The following is a 17,805-nucleotide window of genomic DNA, read 5'->3' as shown; positions in this document are numbered from 1 at the left end:
ATAAATACTGACAGTTTTGTGCCACAACAATAAGAAAGATGTTTAGTATGAACAAGTTAAAGGAATACATGATACAGAGATAAATGACTTTTTACTATTGGATTAACTGTTGTGAGTGTTAGTGGCTGAACATGTATTTTATTTTATATCCAATTTTCAGATGTCTCATACTTTAACTATATAAACAGGTACAACTAAAACTGAACAATTACAATATTTGTTATATCTGTCACTAACATATTTATTAAAATATTTACATCAAACTACACTGGAAATAATGTACAGCAACATTTCTTTGTCAGAGAAATTCATTATCAAGAAGAACTCTTCCAAACTTTCCTTGCCTAAATCCTTTGATAAAATGGCTAGAAGCTGCCTGTAGGTTTGGCATCTGCACCCAAGAGCCTTAAAAGAGAAAACACATCTGTATCTTTCTACAGTTTTTCTCAAACATTTTGAAGTTTGTCAGAAAATGATAAAGTAAACAAAAAGTTACTACTACTCCTTCAAACCTAACTTGTATAAATTAGTCAATGACAGACTAAAGAAGAACAAGAGTATACCAGGAATACTACCAGTAGATAATACCTAATTAATTTTTCCCTCAGTAAAGATCATATCTCACAGAATATATAATACTAAGCTTGATACATGATTATTATTAAAATAAATTATGATTGAAATATGTTTTTCCATATCTCTTGTGCTATGCACAAAGAAGTTTTCCAAATTGTATAGACATAATGTACTTACCTTCTGATGAAAGAACCTTCACTGTCTTACCAAGGTTAAGTGCTGTTTTTAGAAGAACCAATCGAATATCATCACTAGGCTCTTCAATTCCAAGATACTCTACATACCTAGAAGTAACAACAAACACAAATACCGTACATACCCAGAAGTAACAACAAACAAAAATACCGTACATATCTAGAAGTAACAACAAACACAAATACTGTACATACATAGAAGTAACAACAAACAAAAATATTTTTATATATGTAAAAGTAACAACAAACACAAATATTCATAGTTTCAAACATACTTTTGATGTGAACATGCTTTATAGTCATTATGAGAACAACCTATAGTCTGAATAAGTGAAGAAAAAGTGTCACTGGCCACTATTCAGTTCTTCATATTATATATTGTACAAGAGCAGATATAATAAATAAACACAATATTCTGAAAATTGTTTAATTTAAAAGCTCAAATTCACTTTTACTTCACCTTTCCAGAGTGTAGGTTATTCTTGTAGTGACTACAAAGCACATTCACACCAACTGTATATTTGAAACTTTTCACTATAGTATAGGTCTAACTCATCTCTCTTTAATTAACTTCTGTTCAGGGTTACTGATGAAGAGCGGAACTCTCCAAAACTGGTATTTAAGACAATAACACACATTAATTAACATGTAGATTGAACTGGATCCCCTCTTGAACCACAAACTTTGAAATTAAATAATTTTCAGAATACTAAGTTTATTTATGGCTTGTATTAAAATGTGATAAATCAAAACTAGAGTTTAAAAATTCAGTTTCAAATCATAAGCAAAATAATTATGCTCGGTGAATGGTTAGTATCATTTTTTAAATGGTTAAGTAAGTAACTTACACAAAACTACAATCTATGATATCACCACAAAAAGTAATAAGAAAATTTTATTTCTCTTAATGGATAATTAAAAAAATTATGTTAAAAATTACATCTAATAATGGCTGATCAAAAAGTTACTAATAAACACAGAATGAAGTGTCAATTGGTGTTATATTTAACTAATGGAAGAGTAGTTTTTAGACAAGTTAGTTTTTCAAATGACCAATTGGAATTATTAGAGAAAAAAAATAACTTTACTGGCTGATGACAATGTTGAATGTAAACAATATTAAGGTATAAAAATACAACAACCAGAAAATATATACTGTGAAATACACAGTGTTCTTTCCTATATAAGCTACTGGACAGATATATATGATGCAAATTTACTTTCTCTACCAAAAAATGTAAAAGTTATCGTTCAGAAGGTTACTTCCTATAGTTGTAGAAAAATAACCTTGTGTTTATAGTTAATAAAAAGTTATTGTAAACAAATTATTATACAAGTTAATACAGTTCTGCAGAAAATATAATACACTAGTTAGTGAAGGAAACCTTTTTGTTAACTTAGTTGTAACAATACACACCTCAATCAGCTGGTGTATGTATACTCATTCTAACAATGTACACCACAGGACTTCATCCCATATCACTATGAATTACTTTATTATACTTCTTTATCTCTGAATTATTTGTCTGTCAATGGACTTCTCAACTGCCTTGTGTGGGTGGGTATGTATAGACTGCATGTTTTCTTTGTGTGTTTTTTTTCAGGAGGTGTCACAAATTGTAATTTTGAGCTTTTGTGCAAATTATTCACTTATCCATTTAAATATGGATAAAGTTAAATATTCTAATTACAACAATAACAGTTTCACTCCTACTAAAAGTAATACCTAAATGCTGTAAAAATGCCACACATTATTAACTTGGTTTTTCACTTTATGGTTGAAAAACTGCTAAACACATTTTAAACTAGATTTGCCAGGTTAATAAAATAATACAGAAATCTTACAACTTACGAAGTTCTGATGTTTATTCAGCCAATATAATAAGTAATCAGCAATTAAATCCTCCCCAATGAGATGGTCTCTAACAGTGGCTGTAAAAGAATATATACATACACATATGTGCATCATATACAACACGATTTGTTCTAACTTTAATTGTAGACTATGTTGTTTATGAACATCCCTTGTCTTCAGTTTCAAAGTAATGCTTTATTAGGGTTTGAAGTGGGTTTTAGTACAGAATGACACAAAAACATAACACACATTCAGTGCACTGCCTAAACACACCTTACAAAAATGAATAATGATTGTTATTCAATTTACTTACAAAAAAAAGTACAAAGCTTTAACTATCAAAAAGAAATTACATATAACAACAAACAACAGGAGTTTAGAAAACTTAATTCAGTATAAAAGAAACAACAATAAAATTAAACAGACACATATTTAACTCAAAAAAACAAGGCAGCAATGTTAGAAAATAATTATTACTAATACAAAAAAGGAAAGAAAACCTGTCTTGTTGGCTTTTATTTCTGGAAACTGCCTAATAAATAAAAACAGTAATGTCTGTTTTTTCTCATTTTGCATACTAATTATCTTATGGTTCTTTTATGAATTGGTTTTGAATTAAGTTCACAAACACTTAATTTTGTATGTTGTTTCAATTGCATACAAAAGTTTCCTTAATGTTTTCTAATACTCAAGTACGTCTATTTTATCCCAAAACAATGTCTATAAATGTTGAAATTGTAACAAAATAAATTTAATATATTATCAGATGGTCCACGTAACCAGTAAAATTAACATCTAATATATTAATTAAATTATATCTTGAACATCTTTTGAAAGGCTGTAAATTTTGGTATTACAAAAACAGATGAGATTTGAAAACTTCAAAGAAAGAAAATTATAGTATCAGTAATGTTTACCTATACGTAACAAGTCATTATGCTAACTTGTTTGAATATATTTTCCCCTGGAAATATAAAATCTATGTCTGTATTGTTGAATATAACATTAAAACTAATATTAATGTTCACTAGCTGGAGTACCAGTACCCTGGATGAAAGTAATGTACATCCATGATTAATGAAAGGATATCTTAGGATATGAAAAGTTGTTTCCTTTATATATAATTTAAAAAATCCAAAACACCCATAAAAATAGCAACACATAAAATATAAAACTGTAAATTTGTGTGTATCTCATGTGCTCAACAAACCTTCATGCCAAATTTGGTGAAGATCCATCAACAGGATCAAAGTAGTGGTTAAAAAAACCCTGCAAAAGCATTCATAAAAACTGCAAAATGAAAAACTGAAAATTTGTGTGTATTTCCCCATGGATCTAATGAGCCTTCATACCAATTGTGGTGAAGATCCATCCATACCCTGTGAAGTATCTAATACAATGGAAAAAGTAAAAACTTTCCCCCTAACTCTCAAAAGTTTTATGGCTTTCCAACTACTTGATAAGAGTCATTGCAAATTCATCCAGGCTAGTCATTAGTTTTCTTATGGGAACAGATCTTGTACTCTCATGTGAAATTGATTATTATCTGTTTAGAACACAATGTCATACAGTATGTCATTTGATAATTAGAAACCTTGACTTTCTATTGGTTATAGGTAACATATAATTAAATGTAAGAGAGAACTATTAAAAAATCATAAAAGAGAGGATGTGATAAGAGGGATCTGATTTTCTATTTGATAGCTCTGTAACCAAACAAAACTGAAGGCTACAAAAATTATAGTTTGTTTGAGCAATGACAATTTTATGGTGAGTAATTTACACTTAATTTTGTCATGTAGTTGATAAAGTAGAAATGAGAAGATACTTAGAGAAAATATGCCACATGTGTAACACTAGTGGATATTCAGGACTTTTTAAAATATTGCTTTATAAAATTAAATCTCAGAAGTTAACATCTTACTAAACTGAAAATATATTTCCAGTAATTCACCTTCCCCGACATTATAGTTAACCCTTGAAATTGGCTTTGCTTATTTATGCTTTGACCTTGCATGATCCATTATATTACACCCATTTAAATGCCCTAGGTAATATTTAATTTAAAATCTTTCCACCCATGTCATTGCACCCTCTATCCTGGTACTGCATATAAGCACCTTACTCAGATAATGAAATCACTTTTTTGAGACTTACAACATCTGAGTCACTAACACTGGCTCTTAACAGGGAGTAATGATAGGAAAGTGTCAGCAGAGGTAAGTATTACTGGAAATACATTTTCAGTTTAGAAAGATGTTAACTTCTAAAACATACTTACCTCCTGTCACACCACAGTTAGAATCCTACATTGAGAAGGTGTGGGGGCCAGTACAGGTATTATCCATACAGAACAGGGATAGAACAGGGATGTGCCAAAATAAGTGGTACAGAGGTGTGGGAACCTAACTACATCCAGAACAGGTATACTTTTTAACTGGAAACTAGTTTTAGTATCATAGGTGGAACAGAACATGAGTAATCGCCACTATAGGACAGCTCCAACCAGAAAGACAAGATTCCACAACTTAAGGTTGGAACTAAAGGGTTGGTCCCTAGATCCCATGTTGATAGCTAAGGCAATTTAAACTCCAGTGTTACATATAGATATATTTTTGATTGGATCCCAACTTGTATCAATAAAGTGATGCATTCTAAACCATCAGAATCACTACAAGAAGTAAGTAATACCAAAATGGACAAACTTTCACCTCCAACTGAAAATGTCCAAAAGGCAACATCCCAGGCTCAGAATGATGGTATTGTGTATGCTTTAATCAACCAAAGGAACACAACTCACCTGGTCTGGAATTATAAGCATTCATCCTCACTCTCCAACCAAGTTGACAAGGAGTATTCTGCTTACCTCTGGAATTATGGAGAGGTCCTTTGAAATAATGTGGAGACAGTGGATCTCCTTTCTATCAACAAAACACTACACCAACATTAATCAAAAGTAACAGTTATGCACAACTCAACCAGATAACTTAGTGTCAAATATGAGCCAGTATTACAAGTGGACTACTGTGGAGTCAGGTGCTGCTTCTACCAAGGCTCCCAACAATTGTTTGGGGAACATCACAAAACAAACACAAGAAAATGTGACTGGTCCAAAGTAACCACATGAGCCATCCTGGAACCCGACATATTAAAACACAAATAAAAATGGTTTCTGTCCACAGAAACAAAATATATGTCCATCAAGAGGTGGAAAGATAAAGCATGCAAACAGACAAATGAGCATACATGATCTACCTATCCCATTATTTAATAAAGCAGTACATCTCCCAGCATGAACCAGGAATATCAGGTGAAGAATGATAAACTAAATAGTTTCTGCCTGCCTTTCCATCATCAAGGATGGAGTAAATTCAAAATACACAAACGAGAGTCCCAAAATCTCATAAAACAAGTGATTAATTGAAAGAAGAAGGAGGTGAAAAGTTGATTTAATAAAGAAAACGGTCAGAAAAATAGAGCCCAAATTCTCCCTAGAATAACCAGGATAAACAATAAGAACAAAAAAACAGTTTCAGAAGCCCCAGAAGAAAACATCCCCAATCCAACTGTGCGTCTCCATCTCTGAATGGATCAAAACTCTAACAGCCTCAATTAAGAGTGACCCACACACACACAACTGTAGAGATATGCTAGGTAACAAGGGAGGAATAGAGGAGGTCAAATTAGCTATTATGCTAACAACAGTAATACTGGAATTTATACTCACAAATATCACATCTAATTTATTTTTTGAAAGGATATTACATGGAAATCCACAAGATGGCATGAAAATTGCAATCCATGATGGAATGAGACACAGTACTTCATCAAATGAATCTGTTAACAATTCTTTGTTGAGAAAAGGTGATTACATTATCTTTGATTATATACAATACCAGGATAGAGAGTACACTGACATGGATGAAGAGATTTGTAAATTATATATTACTAAGGGTATTAAAGTGAGTTATAAAAGACTGGAGAATGTAAGACCAATGCTTAAATAGCCAAAGCTGATGTCAAGAAATAGTTCGTGTCAGTGGATAGTATGCACATTTTGAAACTTGAAGAAGTCCATATTGAAGGAAGGAGAGAAAGTAAATGTCTCAAGGCTAAACAAGTCTGTTTTGAAGCCCAGAAAGATAATATTCATATTGAAGCTGAAAAGGAAATTAGGCTGAAAGAAATAGAAATTAGTTTCAACTCTCTCTAGAAGATTGTACAGATTATGATAAGATTAATGCAGCTATCCTCAAAGTATATGATATAGTACCAGAAATTTATCACTAAAGGTTAATGTTATTGCAAGCAAGGTAGAAAATTTACATGAAATTAGCCCATGAAAAAGAGAGGTTTATTTCAATCAATGGTGTGATTCTATGCATACTGGCAACAGTTTTGACAAATTAACACAATTACGTCTGAATTGAAGAATTTAAACATTGTATAGGTGACAACCTCAAAACTTATTTGGATGAAAAGAATGTTGAAACACTACTGAAAGCAGTGACTCTTTCTGATGATTAAAACTTTGACACATAATGCCAGTTTTCAAAGAAATTCTTGTCATCTCAGCAAAACCTAGTATCTGTCAAATTCACTAAAGCTAATAATCCTTTTGAAAAATCCAACTTATGTAGTTCAAAATCATATTACACGTCATAAAACTTCATCAAGTCCCGTCTGCCATTTCTGTAGAAAGACTGGTAATGTTATGTCTGAATGTTGGAGCTTGAAAGAAAAAAAAAAGGAAAAAAAAAAGGAGACAACACCCTTTACATCTGGATGTAGTTTCAACAGAATGCCTGATATTGTTTATTTGGTCACAGATATAAAGGCTGATGTAGTTAAAGAGGAATTTAAACCTTTTGTATCTGTTGGTTCTGTGTCTTTCACAAATAACACTGGTAATCCTATACTTATTTGACTTTATGTGATACTGGAGTGGCTCAGTCATTGTTGTTAGAAGAGGTATTGCCTTTAGATTTGAGTTCTGCCACTGGTGAATCTGTTAATGCTCAGGGTATTGAGGGTGGCTTTATTAATTTTCCTCTTCATAACATCTGTTTAACATCAGACTTGGTTTCAGGACCAGTTGTCGTTGAAGTAAGACCTACTCTGCCAATTAAGGGTGTATCATTATTGTTGGGAAATGATTTGGTTGATGGAAAAGTTGTTCCTGATCCTAAAATGAATAGTTAGCCAATCACTGTTTCATCTAAGGATGACGTTGTTGAGGAGAATCCAGAAGTGTTTCTCTTGTGTAATGTAACTCGAGCTCAGGCTAAGAAAGTTAGCCAAACAATAATGATAGATATGTTCATAGGATGAATTACAGATTTGTCACAGACAATTTTTAGGTCTGATATGGATCTTGTGAATGATTTTCTTATTGATAAGGCTTTGATGAATGGCAATGATAGACATGAAGGAACTGATTCATCTGGTGAAATTCTATTTGCTAAAAGCAAACTGATCCATGAACAAGAAAAAGATCTGAAGCTCTTACAATGTTTTTAAACATGCTCCCAAAAAATGAATTGGAGCAGATTTTAGATGGTCACTTTTGCAAAAATGGTGTGCTCATGAGAAAAATAGAGACCATCAAGTGCACCAATTTCAGAGGATGGGGCTGTATTTTATGAAATTGTTGTTCTAAAAGCATATCATTTGGAAATATTGAAGGTTGTCCATGAAATTCCCATGGGAGCTCATTTAGGAGACAACAAGATGCGAGACAAAATTATCAGACATTTCTTTCGGTCAAAAACTTGGCAAGATGTTTCCCACTTTTGTAAAACTTGTCACATATATCAACTGGTTGGATAACCTATTACAAAAATTTCTGTTACTTTTTGAAACCCATCCCAGCTTTCAAAGAACACCTCAGTTATGTGATTATGTTAAACCAGAACTATAGCATTTGTATTAAAACACTTTCAGGTGCTACGTAATTTGTTATCATAAGGTTATTTGTATTAATTGTGTTACATATTGTTATGATTTTTGAAACTGTATAATTCTTTAAAAATGTATTGCACCTAATGTATTGATTACAATATCATATCTTGGTCAAAAATTATCTAACACCAATTTTTAATTCTCTAAGGTGAGAGATGTAACAGATTTACCACATTTATTACACCTATGCTCGTTTCTATATAGTTTTCTTTTTTTGTATGTATCAACTAAGAATTAATTTGCTTAGTTTGGACTTGGATTGTTGATAAAATATTTAGTTCCAGACCAGATTTAAGACTGTGTGTTGTCTGTAAGTTTGCAAAACTGTTGTATATAAACCATCATTTGTAATACCTATTATAAAACTTTTATTATAAATTGTATTGTTTTTATGTCTGTATATTAAAATATGTTTGTGTTAAAAAAGGAAATTGTGTGTATCAATCTTGTTGGCAAATGATACTTTTAATACATATTAACATTTGATTAACTATTAAGATCCACTTCAAATTTCTGGTTATTTGAAGTAGTAATACGTAACGTACAAAACATGATAAACTGAAGATTCTTATGAAATAAAATTATAATACATAACATATAGCAAAAGCAAAAAGTAGTTTAATGAAAGCTTGAATGTTGAAACATTAACACTTTGTGTCTGTGCAGAAAAGGTTACCCAAAGCAAGAGTGTTAAAGATATATCTTTTGTCCTACATACTTGTCACTCCAATCACCTTAAGGATTTCTTTTTTTCACTTTTACTCATTGTGTTTGATTTCTTGCTTCACACTAGAGTCACAAAATTTTGTCTAACTATGCACAGTATTTTCTACTCAAACCTCTTGTTGTTAACAGGTTTAACCCATCTGCTGAATGAAACAGTTTTTGTGAAAGTACCACAGTACCTTAATGTGTGCAGACAACATTTACACCAAAACATCTAAATGCAGAAACACCAACGAGTAAGAGAAAATCACTTCATGTAGTTTACAAGTAGAATAAGGTGCACATACCACATAAGGCTAATCTAAGGCCCACCTCTACATTCTTTATATTTGGAGCTAATATTCCAGGGGGTATCTAAAAGGTAGATTGGAGGATCTTCAGATATCTAAAAAAAACAATAAATGTGTAAACGTAATTTGTAAATGTATAACAAATAATCTTTCTTGAAGTTACTTTTCCAATACAAGAAGCATTTCTACAAACTGTTCTTTAACAGATTTAGAAGTTTCCACAAAACAATATTTAAAATCATCAATTTATTAAGCTACATATTTCAAACATATTTGTTTTTTCAATGAAAACTGTAAAAAAGATCTTAAACGTGTAGCCTAACAGTCTGTATACACAATATCAATGATAAAGATGGTGTCTCAGAAATTTTCTCTGTATCTTCGAGATAACTACCTAGGTTTGTCTGGCATGTTCCACAATAAAAATATTTAAACTTGGTTAATTTTAAACAAATATTTAACATCTTGTTTTAAAACTTTACTGAAGAGAAGAAGCTAATAATTTTGTAAAACTTTGCCACACGTTTTCTTTATTTGGTGTAAGATTAAATCAACATAATAATTTCTTCTAAATCTAATGTCACAAAGAGTAGATGCAGCAGTAAACATACAATAAAACACACTTTTCTTCCTGGACCAAAATTAGTTCTGTTTTGATTTTCTAGAAATATGTGTTTGTTATGGGTTAAAATGTAAGAATATATAAAATAATAGCTTTTTAAATTTCTTTTATCTTAACTAAGAGTGTAAAAAGTGTATTTCTCAAAATTTAAAATGTTTGTCTTCTATGTTGTGCTGAACATAGATTGTCACCAATATAGTCAATGCTGAGATGAATGTAACCTGACTCCAAATCATACACAATTAATTAATTAAAAAACAGAGAGAGAGAGAGTTAAACTTACTTTAATTCTTTCCAATACACTTCTGGTTATTCCAGCCAAAGCCCCAACTCTAGAAGCCTTTCCTGAAATCAGGAAGTTTCAATATAACATTCACTTTGAGTACTTTGTTGCACACATATGATCCAATTTTACCACTATGTTATTTAACCTTCATATTCTTTGGCAGCAAAAGCATATTTTGTCTACTGCTCACCCTTCTTTGTTGAGAACTAAGAATCCCCCCCCCCCAAATTACTTTCAAGGAAAACAACACAAACCATATTTTTATGTACTTGCAATAACACTACTGAATTATACTCAAGGCTTCTGTTTTGTCTTCAAATAATTCTACAGACGAGGAAAATAAATGTTTAAACTGAATAACAGCTATAATGATTACTCTCAAGAAAAAATATACAATTGAACCTCCATTTAGAATAATAATAATAATAATAATAATAAATTTATTAAGCAATAAATTAGACACAAAAAATCAAATATCAATATAAAACCATCAACAAAGAGTTAACTCGTCCTGTGATGGTTAAACACATAATAATGTAAAATCAAAACTTACAAAATCAATATAAAGTTCCCAGAATATTATCATCAGTATTTAAGATCCATTGTTTTAAGTATTTCTTTTGATTAACACGATTAATAGAAGATCTTATACTATAAGGAATAAAATTATGAATACGAGGTGCCAAATAAAGATATTGATGAAGTGTAACTGTTTTACGTGGTGTGGGTACATTAATTGGAAAAAAAGATTGAAGTCGTGTAAAATATGAAGTGACTTTAAAAGGCCTATTAAAAGAAACATGCAATGTAGATAAAGCTAAAAAATATAAATAAAGTTTATCATATGAAAGAGGGGAGTTAAATTTACTGAAATCGGTATCAAGCCTATGAGTAAAAATAAGAGAGAAAACACTTTTTTGCAACTTGTGAATAGGAATTAAAAAAGTCTTATATGTGCCACCCCAAATTGAAATACAATATTGTAAGAAAGATTGAAAGAGAGCATAATATACACTTAACAAAATATGATAAGGAGCACAATGACTAAGTTCAAAATTAGCATAGAACTATATTTTAATTTATTAACTAAAGAATTAATATGAAATTGCCAATTTAATTTTCGATCTAAAATAATTCCTAAATATTTAACAGAGGAAACTTGAGTCAATTTGGGACACTTACAATTAGGGTAAGTATAACAATCACTAGAATGATAAAAAATAGAAGGAAAAGCTGGAATGACACCATAAAGGTTAAACTGAAGAAGAAAAGATTTAGATATATTTAAGGATAAGTCATTACAGAAAAGCCAATTTTAATTTTATTAAGATCACTAGAAATAATGGCTTCATTAATTAGATTTGGCTTACTATAAACAACAGCAATATCATCGGCATAGGCTTGGATATCTCCAAAAAACTGTTGGTAAAGAATATCATTTATATAAATGAGAAATAATAAAGGGCCCAGAACAGAACCTTGTGGTACTCCAACATTAATTGTAAGCCAATCACTATAATTATTATGGATACAAACTGATTGCTTTCTATTGTGAAAGTAAGAAAAAAACCAATCAAAAACAATGCCTCTAAAACCATAATAAGATAATTTATTTAACAATATTTTATGATTAACAGAATCAAAAGCTTTGGCTAAGTCAAGAAAAACAGCAATTGGATGAAGATCAGAATCCAAAGCTTCTGTAATACTTCCCACAAGTTTAGCAACAGCAACCTCCGTTCCAAGCCCAGGCCGAAAGCCAAATTGAGAAGGAGACAAAACTGAATGTCTATCAAGAAATGATAAAATTCTAATCTTCATAGATTTTCAAATAGTTTAGAGAAATGTATTAATAAGGAAATAGGTCTATAATTCGTAAAATCAGAAATATTACCAGATTTATAAATAGGAATGACCATTGATAACTTTAAAGCATTAGGAAACTTCCCTTGAGTAAAAGATAAATTAATTAAAAAGTCAAAATTGGTGCAAAAGATTAGCATTAGCTTTCAAAATCTTAACCAAACACCATCTACACCATTAGAAGCTGAATTTGATAAGGAGAAAATATTATTCATAGTTTCAGATACAGTAACAGGATATAGATAACAAGAAGAAGAAGGAGCAGGAGGCATGCCCTGAGAACAAAATTTAGGATTGAGCAAGTAGATTTAGCAACATTAACAAAAAAATAATTCAAATCAGATAAATCAGTAGTACCAAAATTACAAAATTTCTTATTTTTTTTTTTAACATCAATAATAGAGTTAACAATATTCCAATTCTGTTTAATAGTTTTAGCATTCTTAAACAGGTTATGATAATAAGTCCATTTAGTCTTACGGGTCAAGCTAACAACATAATTCCTTAAACACTTAAATCTAATCTTTAGATAAATATCATCAGGAAATTGATGTACTTTCTTTTTTAACTTATCTCTTTTAATCATTAACAAAACCAATTCACTGGTAATCCATGGCTTAATTTTTCTAAACTTTCGTGACACAGAAACAGTAGTAGTACAACTTTGAATACAATCAGTTAACACTTCAGCAAAATTATCATAAGCAACATTAACATCAGAACAATTCATAACACAGGACCAATCTGAAAAATTCAAACAAGAACTCAATTCATTAAACTTAATCTTTTGAACATTTGAGACATGTTCTAGATCCGATAAAATGTCTATACATAAAATAATTGGAAAATGATCGGTCAAAAAACTCTCAACAATATAAGAATAACAATTTTAATAGTATTTCCACTAATTAAAAAATGATCAATACAAGAATTAGTAACATTGGTTATCCGTGTAGGAGAAGAAATAATAATACGAAGATTGTTCTCAGACAAAAACTTAAAATATGCATTTTATAACAAACATCATCAAATGCCAAAACATCTATATTAAAATCACCAACAAGTATATTAATATCATATTTGTATAAATTCAATTCTAATGAAAGCTCATCAATAAATTTCAATACAGGCAATCTAGGAGATCGATAAACAACAAAGAGATTAAATTTCTTATTTTGAATCATACAAAATAAAATTAAAGCATCAGACTTAATGTACTGCACTTCTTTTATCATAGTCAGTATCTCAAATTTAACAAAACTGCCACTCCACTAGCCTTATTTAGACCAGAAGATGAAGAATAAAAGGAGTAACCTGGAATCAAAAGGAAACAAATCCATCCTCAACAAACCAAGTTTCAGAAAAAGCTATTATATGAAATTTAACAACGCTTGATTGTAAAAAAACAAGAAATTGGTCAAAATTTTGAGTAAGACTTCGAATATTAACATGTATTAAATTTAAATGACCAACAGAAAAACATTTGGTAAATCAGAAAGAGAAGACAAAGTTGGTGTAACACCAACAATATCATCAAAATCATCAGCCATTGCAGTATTTATAAATTATTAAGATCAATCAAGCAACGTAAAACAATGGGCTGAGTAGTTTCTGATTTCCTAATAAGAATATTACCATTCGATACCCAAAGAAATTTATAGCCAAGATCTTTCTGTTTTCGTTTTGCTTGCATGAAAATATCACGATAATATGGGGAGAGATGTTCGTTAACATAAACTGGATAAGATTCATTACAGACCTTAATATCATTAGTATTAAGAGAGCGAAATTTAGTTTTCTTAAGTTTAAGCAGATCAAATTTAATTTGCTTACGACAAAACTTAACAACAATCTGTCTCGGGACTCTTATTTTCAGTTGTTTTCTTTCCTATACGATGAACAGTGTCAATATCTGTAGGAGCACAGTCAACCCCAAAAGTAGTTGTAATCTTCTGAACAACTTCTTGCAAATTCTCATCAGGCTTCTCTGGAATACCTCCAATCAAAACATTATAGTTATAAGAATATTGTTCCGCTTCACACATCTTCCTCCGAAAACTTGCCATCTCCTTCCACAATTCTTCATTTTCATGCTTTAATGTTTTATTTTCCTGTTTACACTCCTTAACTTCAGAATTATACCTTTTGAGGTGAAATTTTACACCGTATACAATAAAAAATGTTTTAATCAAACTATAATATTTAATGATTAAACACGCCAGTTTCACATACAACATAAAATAAATTTATATGTTTTTAGTTGCACATCGGATTATCTGCACTGGACACACTATAAAAATGGAAGTCCCAGATGTCAGCAGTGTAAACCCTCAAGTTTCGTCAACAATGAAGTAAGCTTTTATATCATAAATTTACCTTTTTTAAGATGGAGATTCCTTAACATATTGATCAGGGAAGATTTGCCAACGTTTGGAACTTCCAATGGCCATCAAATGAAATTCCTTGGACTAAACATTATAAAATAAATATGGATAAAGTGATTATAAAGAGCTTCATGAAACAAAACAGTGAAACTGGTAAAATGCAATAGACTATGCCCACTGGAATAGATTTTTATAAATGCTCTGGCTAGGAAAATGAAAGAAATTTTGCACTGTTTTCAAAATAGGCCAGTTGCCACTATTGTTACCTATCTGTTATCAATCTTGCATATTCAATATAAATCAGTAAGTTTAAATTTTTAAATCAAAATTCCTTGTAGAATGTCCTTATATTCATCAGAACAAAAGTGAAAATTCTTCAAGTTACTTATGACACTTGTAATATCAGTCATACTTGACCAGTTATTTATTCCTTTCAAGTACAATATGCATTATTTGAAGGCAATGGCAAATACAGCTAAAAATAAAAGCATGTGTTTTTTAATTTTCCAGCCTTTAAAAACAGAAAAACATCTACTTACAATTACAGCAAATATTATACAAATTTTAGTACTGTTCATTAATAATATTATTAAGTAATTGTTTAGACACCACACGATTTTCTTTGGAGTGTAGTTCTATTTAGAATAATTCTTTCCTGTTCGTGGTGCTTATTTCTTACATATAATGATAAAACTGTACATGTGTGGTTTTAGGGTTGTAAGCTCTCACACAATGTGACTAATTTACCTGATCTGTTGTGGTCTAAGCTGTTCAGTAATACGTTTGTGAAATAGAAATTAAAGAGCATATGTGGGTATGGAACATTTTTAATAACACAGATGTACATTATTTTCGAAACATCATCATATGGTTTGCAAAATAATCTTTGATTTTGGAAGGATTTATTCAAGTCTACACACAGTTCTGTTAAAAAAAAAAGGATTTCAAAATATTATATTTTATGTTTTAAAACTGCACTATGTATTAAATAACCTCTTTAACAATAAAATTTCTAATAATTATTTAAGTTATGAAACATTTCGCTATTGTAATCCTTAAAGTTTTATTTTGTTGAAAACTGCTTTAAGCCTAATAAAACTTATAATCATTGGCTATTAAATTTGACTGCACCTTGTTGCACTGTTCATATTTGTATACTAACTCTCTGAGACATGGGTGCATCGAAATTGATACACTCAATGTATGGTTTGTTAAAATACATTACAGAAAAGATACTGTATGAAATAGTTTGAAACTTCAGAATTACTTTGTACAAAATATGTCGCTTCTGCAGTTAAAATATCTTATTTTTATAACTGATAACCCTGTGAACCTGAAACTTTAAAAACATTTCATTTGATACCATTTTTTAAAGAAACAACTACAACTTTTTAACTTTCTTGTAATTTTAATTAGATTTGTTTTATTACATTATTTTAAAACTTTCACACAAGTTTTTATTTTATAAAATTACACATTTTAATTAAAAACAATTCATAGCCTCACCTAATATAAAATGACTGGTGTTGAATAAAAATAACATTTTAACCATGCCAAGACTGTAGGTCAGTTTTTTGTATCTGTTAATCAGAAAGATTAACTTAATAAACATTTTATGTTTTAAGCCAATTTTATATTTATTTGCATATTTCTTTTTCATAATATTCTTTGCTCATTCAAGCATTTACTTAGTAGATGAAGCCTGATCAAACAAGGCCTAACAAAGCAGCTTTGTGAGTAAAATGTATCTTCATGTGGTTGCATACAAAATAACTACACCCATCTCATTTAGTTCTACAAAATACATTTCTTTTCCCATCTGGCTGCAACACAATAATTCAAACAGATGTTTAAAATGATAAAGAAAGCTTTACAAAATTATCAGCACTGTAACTGTAGTGTAGTGTAACAAAACAAAAAATTCAGAAAATTCCCAGACACTATAATGGTTTCATTATGGACATGCTGAGATCAACCCAAAATCTAAATTTTGATTTTTAAAACACTTTGATATAAGTAATTAAATAAATAAAACTTTTATTCTGAAGTTCTTTGTTGTTGTTTTTGAAGTCCTTTTCAATATAAACTCTTCAAAAAAAGAAACGCAAAAGGCAAAATTTGAGACAAATTGTTAACAAGTTTATTCCGGGTAGTTCTGTATGACATGTGTGAAACTTTACACATTCACTGCTGAACATTCAAAGTCTGCAAAGGCGAAGTCCACGCTCACTAAGTGAAGTTTAACGTCACTCAACGTCAATAACGAGTATGCCTCCCGTGAGCATCAATAACTGCTTGGCATCTCCTGTCCATGGAAGTGATGAGATGACGAATCACATCCTGTGGAATGGCTGTCCACTCAGCCTGCAAAGCTGCTGCAAGCTGAGGTGGAGTCTGCGGTTGTCGCCGTCGCAGACTTAGGTCCAACTCCTCTCAAAGATGTTCGATGGGGTTTAAATCTGGTGATCTGGAGGGCCAGGGAAGAACGTTGATGTTGTTAGTGTCTTAAGAAGACAGTGGTGAGTCGGGCTGTGTGAGGACAAGCGTTGTCATGTTGAAAAATGTCGTTGACGTTCACCATGATGGGTTGCACATGGGGCCTAAGAATCTCGTTGACGTATCGTTGAGCCGTAAGATTCCCTCGAATGTGCAAAAGGTCTGTTCTGGCATTGTAGGCGATGGCAGCCCACATCATGACGCTGCCACCACCAAATCTGTCAGCTTCCTGCACACAGTTTGCTGCAAAACGTTCACCTCGGCGACGGTAAACGCAGGTCCTTCCATTCTGCCTACGAAGCATAAAACGTGATTCATCGCTGAACCAAACATGCCTCCATCATCGATGAGGCCATACTCGATGTGCCTGAGTCCACTGCAGCCGTGCTTGACGATGTTGCTGGGTGAGGATGACGCCTCTGACTGGACGTCGAGGTCGGATTCTTGCATCTCGTAGACGGTTGCGTATGGTCTGATTGGAAATGCTATGCAGCCCTGGTATGGTTGAGGCAGTAGACGTCGCAGTGGTGGTCCTATCCCGAAGGTGACTTA

The 17,805-nt window shown here is 31.2% G+C and overlaps 2 protein-coding genes across 2 annotated transcripts in view; both read right to left on the bottom strand.

The window, feature by feature from the left end:
• Positions 1-216: 216 nt before the first annotated feature.
• On the bottom strand, positions 217-1,020 carry LOC143223630 (mitochondrial GTPase 1-like). The gene is made up of 2 exons (XM_076451828.1): positions 754-1,020; positions 217-405 (listed from the first exon to the last, which is right to left on the bottom strand). The coding sequence occupies exons 1-2, from the start codon at positions 965-967 to the stop codon at positions 299-301; spliced, it is 321 nt and encodes a 106-aa protein (XP_076307943.1). The 5' UTR covers positions 968-1,020; the 3' UTR covers positions 217-298.
• Positions 1,021-1,322: 302 nt separating this feature from the next.
• Positions 1,323-17,805, bottom strand: part of LOC143224031 (mitochondrial GTPase 1-like) — a 28,699-nt gene continuing 12,216 nt past the window's right edge. Inside the window, 7 exon segments of the mRNA XM_076452494.1 lie at positions 1,323-1,382; positions 2,623-2,702; positions 9,600-9,660; positions 9,662-9,697; positions 10,508-10,569; positions 14,750-14,810; positions 14,812-14,841. Of these exon segments, the coding sequence (XP_076308609.1) occupies positions 1,323-1,382; positions 2,623-2,702; positions 9,600-9,660; positions 9,662-9,697; positions 10,508-10,569; positions 14,750-14,810; positions 14,812-14,841 (390 nt within the window).

The sequence above is a fragment of the Tachypleus tridentatus genome, chromosome 8 (assembly GCF_004210375.1).
Source record: "Tachypleus tridentatus isolate NWPU-2018 chromosome 8, ASM421037v1, whole genome shotgun sequence".
NCBI classification, from domain to species: Eukaryota; Metazoa; Arthropoda; class Merostomata; order Xiphosura; family Limulidae; genus Tachypleus; species Tachypleus tridentatus.
Note: the sequence above shows the minus strand (reverse complement) of the source record. Positions and strands in the feature narration are given on the sequence as shown.